This window comes from Anomaloglossus baeobatrachus, chromosome 7 (assembly GCF_048569485.1).
Source record: "Anomaloglossus baeobatrachus isolate aAnoBae1 chromosome 7, aAnoBae1.hap1, whole genome shotgun sequence".
In the NCBI taxonomy this organism is placed as follows: domain Eukaryota; kingdom Metazoa; phylum Chordata; class Amphibia; order Anura; family Aromobatidae; genus Anomaloglossus; species Anomaloglossus baeobatrachus.
This window is the reverse complement of record NC_134359.1, coordinates 202,698,788-202,704,061: the sequence shown is the minus strand read 5'-3', so window position 1 is coordinate 202,704,061 and position 5,274 is coordinate 202,698,788. Positions and strand designations below refer to the sequence as shown.

General features: G+C 39.3%; 1 protein-coding gene across 1 annotated transcript; it reads right to left on the bottom strand.

Annotated features, from left to right (window-relative positions):
• Positions 1–253: 253 nt before the first annotated feature.
• On the bottom strand, positions 254–4,573 carry LOC142245278 (hemoglobin subunit alpha-B-like). Its single transcript, XM_075317871.1, has 3 exons — positions 4,391–4,573; positions 1,096–1,300; positions 254–470 (listed from the first exon to the last, which is right to left on the bottom strand). Exons 1-3 carry the CDS (start codon positions 4,483–4,485, stop codon positions 342–344), a joined length of 429 nt encoding a protein of 142 aa, XP_075173986.1. The 5' UTR covers positions 4,486–4,573; the 3' UTR covers positions 254–341.
• Positions 4,574–5,274: the final 701 nt, after the last annotated feature.

Genomic DNA, 5,274 nt, shown 5'->3' with positions numbered 1-5,274 from the left:
CAAAGTGAGTGGAGACAGACAACCCCTTTAAAGAGTCAGGCAATGACTTATAGGGTAGCTATTGACAAGAAGTGCCAGTAGAAAACCAGCTTTCTTCTTTTTGCAGGAGGGCTAGTTTGGCAATATGGGAGAGGCAAGAATCATAGAAAGTAGTGACACCATTAATTTTTACAAAATATTCCCATTACATCCTACATGGAATTTTAGCACAATTATTTTAATTTTTGAAAAACAAAAAAAAATAAACATAGACTTTTATTGTAATTCAGATTTTTATTGTGACATCAGACCCTTTCGACTTTGCAATGAAGTATTGATCATACTGATATTGACCTTCTTGTTCATCTGTACTTGGAGCACAGAGTAACAGAGATGGCAGCCAGGAACTTATCCCATGCAGCATGGGCAGCTGGAGTGAAGTCACAGGGGAAATGAATGGCCAGGACCACCTGGACGTTGTGACAGAGGAGCTGAAAGAGAACACACAATAATATCATTTAATATTTAGAAATTAAAGATCCTCATATTTCTGTGTCTAGAGCTTTTAGAATCGTACATCTCCATATACTAGATATGCTAGTGTGAAATAGACCTCTCAATATGCCACAAGTGATGGTATATAAATAATCAGCTGACACGATTACACCCAAGATTATGACTGAGATACAAGGCACAACCATTACCAATAGTACGGAGCTATGCAACAGAAAAGATTAAAGAGGAACATGGATGAAAAGCTGACTCCAGCATGGCAGCCCCTTCAATCAGCTGATCATCCATGGTACTCTACCTCTTTTATTTGATATTGGTAGACTATGCTAATGATCATGCATGAGGCATAAGATCACATGTTTTTTCCATAGCAATCATGTTTTCAAAATGCTTTACTGGCTTTATATATGTTTTATCACATAAAGAACTGAGGGCTGATGGACACCCATACCCATGTTCACACCACACCACCCATGTTCCTTTTGTTGTACAGAGCGTTACGAGCACCTTTATCCCACCAGCACTGAACACATAAGATAGATGTGATCTGAGCTTTGTACAACAGTAATATTTCGCCCTGATTTAAGTAAAATGATATCTCACTTCAAAGTTTCCTGGATCCACTCTCAGACGGAATGCATGCAGGTCGCTCAGCTTGCTGAGAGTTTTATCCAAGTCATCCAGATGCTTGCTAGCTAAACCAATGGCAGAAAGGATCTTGGTTCCCTGAGTCTTCAGATCAGCAGATCCAGTTTCCAGGTTGAAATTGCTAAAGTATGTCTTAGTGGTGGGGCAGCTCTTGAAAAGTCTGTAAAATACAAAAAAAAAAAGTTATTTTGTTAAAATGATTAATCGTAGAAAATCACCTTATATAGTGTAAAAAGCCAATCTATATTAAAAACATGCTCCCACAAAAATCAAGTTATTTCTTTTCCAAATTATAGGAAATGACTTGTGATAACTGGGGATCCAACCTCTAGCACCAGTAATCCTGAAATTGGAGGGAAGGTGTGCATGCTCGGCCTTCACTTCATTGATTGCCTATTGGACTGCTGGAAACAGCAGAAAGCTGGACTCAGCAAGCCTATAAGCAATGAATGAACTGGAGGCCGAGCTTAATTCAGGAGAGGGCTGCAGAGCCCCATTCCTGAGTCCCAATCTCGTGATCGCTGGGTGGGGGGTAATAGATGCCCTAAAAATTTATTTCCTATCCTAAGGATATGGAAAATTTGATTTTTTTGAGAACTATTTCTTAATCATATGAACTATATTTATCCATGAGAAACTCAAATGAAACTTTCTATTTACAAAAACTGCTAAAATAAAATAAAATTCTACGTGTGCCCACCGGAGAGGACTTAACAGCAATTTCAGTGTAATAGTAACCAGCACTGGATTTGATGCTTATAGTATCTAAGGGTTTGATCACAGACGGCAGACAATATGTGCAACCTAACAAAACCATGATATTACCAACAGGTATGGCATCTACATTGACTTGTTTATTGTAAGTTGTTACATAGAATAGTTGAAAAAATACTTTTGTCCTTAAAATTCAACCAGGTGAAGTGAGATATCAAGGGCAAAAACCACAAAAGTCCCTCTGGCAAGTTAGCACTAATTACTTAGGCCCAATTCACCATTTGTCATTTATTAAAGTCATTTTATTTTTGTCTAATGATATCAGCAGACGTTTTTGCAACAAATTCTTCAAAATGACGGACTCGATTCATATATTTGTTGGAAACGTTTTGCTATGTATGTGTGACTTTTCACTACCAAAAATTGCAAGACTTTTAAAAGTTACAAGAATGCGCCAAATTGAAAACTACTTAAGAAATCTTACAACAGGGAAATGCGTAAAAAAAAATCATTTGGTAAAAATCATATTAAAAAAATACTTAAAAAAGGACAACTTAAAAAATGGCACTAAACATATAGAGAAAAAGGCGCAAATACTAAAGCCGCAAAAAAAGAGCAAATTCCTCCAGAAATCTGGAGAAACGGCAATACAAAATTTGGGCATTACTCTCTAAGGCTGCATACCCACAATCAGTGTTTGCAGCGTTTTGGACACAGCATGCTTCAGCGTCCAAAACGCTGCGTTCTACAGTACAAGCATAGTGGATGGGATTTCTAGAAATCCTGTACCCACTGTGCTTGTTTTTTCCGCAGCAAACACTGACCTGCAGTGCGTCTTTCCAGACCGCAGCATGTCAATTGTTTGCTGCGGATTCGCATGCATCATCCATAGGGATAACACAAGCAAGAGACTGCAGCGTCCTGAACCCTGATTGTGGGTACTGTCAGCTGCGGTCTCCTGCGTTCTCCTGCGGAGGAGACTCACAGACCTGCAGGTCAGGACCCGCTGTGTCTAGGACGCAGTGAGTCCTGATCGTGGGCACATACCCTACAGGTGAGTGCCCATGATCAGTGTTATCAGGATTTTGGATGCAATGTATTTTTTCTGCGTCCAAAACTCTGTTTTGTACAGCACAAACACAGTGGATTGGACTTATAGAAATTCCAAGGCCACTGTGCTTGTTTTTTCCGCAGCGTAAACTGACATGCGGAGCGGCTTCCATTGACGCAGTATGTCAATTTATGCTTGCGCAGACGTGAGTGTCCACAGCTGGGAAAACAGAAAAAGTCTGCAGTGCAAAGAATCCTTATAGTGGGCACGAACTCTGTGTTCTCCCGCAAAGAACACTCACGTCTTCACAAGAGGAATGACGCTAAGTGTAGAACACATCGTCTCTTGATCATGGGCACATACTCTTAGGGCTCATGCGCACGTAACTGCTGAATATTCTGCCGCGATTTCACAGCACATGTGCGCTTCAAATCGCTGCAGAAACACTGCATAATGGATGCAGTTTTTTTGTAAAAAAAAAAACCCCGATTTCATGCGCTCTGGCTGCTGCCCCCACCATAGACAGAGTGGGAGCTGCATCCAGAACGCACAAATACTTGACATGCTCATTTTATGAACGCACGGATTTGGGTCAAAATTTTAGCACCCAAATCGCTGCATTCAAAAAAGCAACGTGCGCACGTATCATGCACAATCTACATAGATTGTGCAGGGGATGCAGGACGCATGCATTTACGCTGCAGTGCAATATGCAGCGTAAATGCATGTAAGTACGCAACGTGCGCATGAGCCCTAAAGATGGATTCACAAATCTCTAATATAAGGTCCGTAACTGAACCACACTAGCCAAACAAAATGTGGGTCTTCTGACCTAACTGCCAACTATCAAGCAGCTCAGGTCAGGAGACCCCCCCCCTTGGGACTTTATATACCGAATGTGTGAATCCAGCCTTTTATACACACAATGGTATAAGCCATCATATACTTATATAACAATCTGCCCCTTTACCTAAAAGGGAGAATGGCTTCAATGATAATTGCAAAATTACTACAGCGTTACTGTATGTAAGTGTCTAACTCATGTTACCGCTAGAAATAAAAATATGAAAAAAAATCTGAATATCTATCTATCTATACAAAATAGATTAAAACAGGCCTACTACTATAGTGAAAAAGCTAGGTACAATGCCCCTAAAGCAACCAACTAAACTTTGCCATGGATAAAAGACAAAAAAATAGGCATCACTTCCAGTATACATGCAGTGAAAAGCAGGACTTTAATAGCCTAGTGGTGACGTTTTGGTTCAATGCTACCTGAGGAAGGTCCATTTGAACCGAAACATCGTCACTGGGCTATTAAAGTCTTGCTGTTCAATGGAAATATACTGGAAATGCTGCCTCTTTTTTATCTATCTATTTATCTATCTATCTATCTATCTATTTATCTATCTATATTATTTAATGTGTGCATGTATGCTCCTTATTTTTAAGGCACTTGCAAAACTACAAAGTGAAAAAGCCCACCTGTCCAAGGATTCAGCCCCCAGAGCTTCAACGTTGCAAGAAGCTTTTTCCCAGATACTGGAAATGTGCTCCCTCTCTTTAGCGTTGAAATGCATCGTTCCTGGATCCCTTGGGTGCGGTCAATATAAAACACTGATGTTCGAATGTTACTGCAATTCTAGTTTCTTGGGGTTTAAATATGTATGGGCAGGTCCCCTGTACCATCACTGGGCACTAAACGTCTCCACCCAATTTATTAACATCTGCTTATCAAATGTTCTTAAAAATAATCATTATTGGGCGTGCTAGTGATCCAGACTTCCTAGCATGATGACATTTCATCTTTAATTGCTATATTAATGATCATATGTATATAAAGATATAACAGCAGCCAAAATCATAAGTTGTGCTCATAAACCTACACTAACACTGTATTATATATATACAGTTTGCAGTTATATATTGAGCCATCTGGTGCTAAATACATTTTATACAAATAGTTGTACAACATGTTAAGGGGTTATTTAGATGCCTAAGATTAGTACCTAATATTTTAATAGAGGACAGGAAAAATACAAAAAACTGTCCTTGTAAGGCTGTGTTCACATGTCCTGTAATGATCCTTTTGTAATGGATCTGACGGATGTAAAATAATGGATCCATTAACGGATTGTAAAAACAGATCACTTTTTATAACGGATCCGTTATCATTATAGTCAATGAATCTGTTAACGGATCCATTTGCATTTTCCAAACGGATACAAAAATGGAAATGATTACAGGACATATGAACATAGCCTAACCTATTGAACATCTTAAGCCCGCTTTACACCAGCATAAAGGATTGGATCACCCAATGCACAAGCACAAACATGCATAATACAAAGGCCCCATACACATTAGAC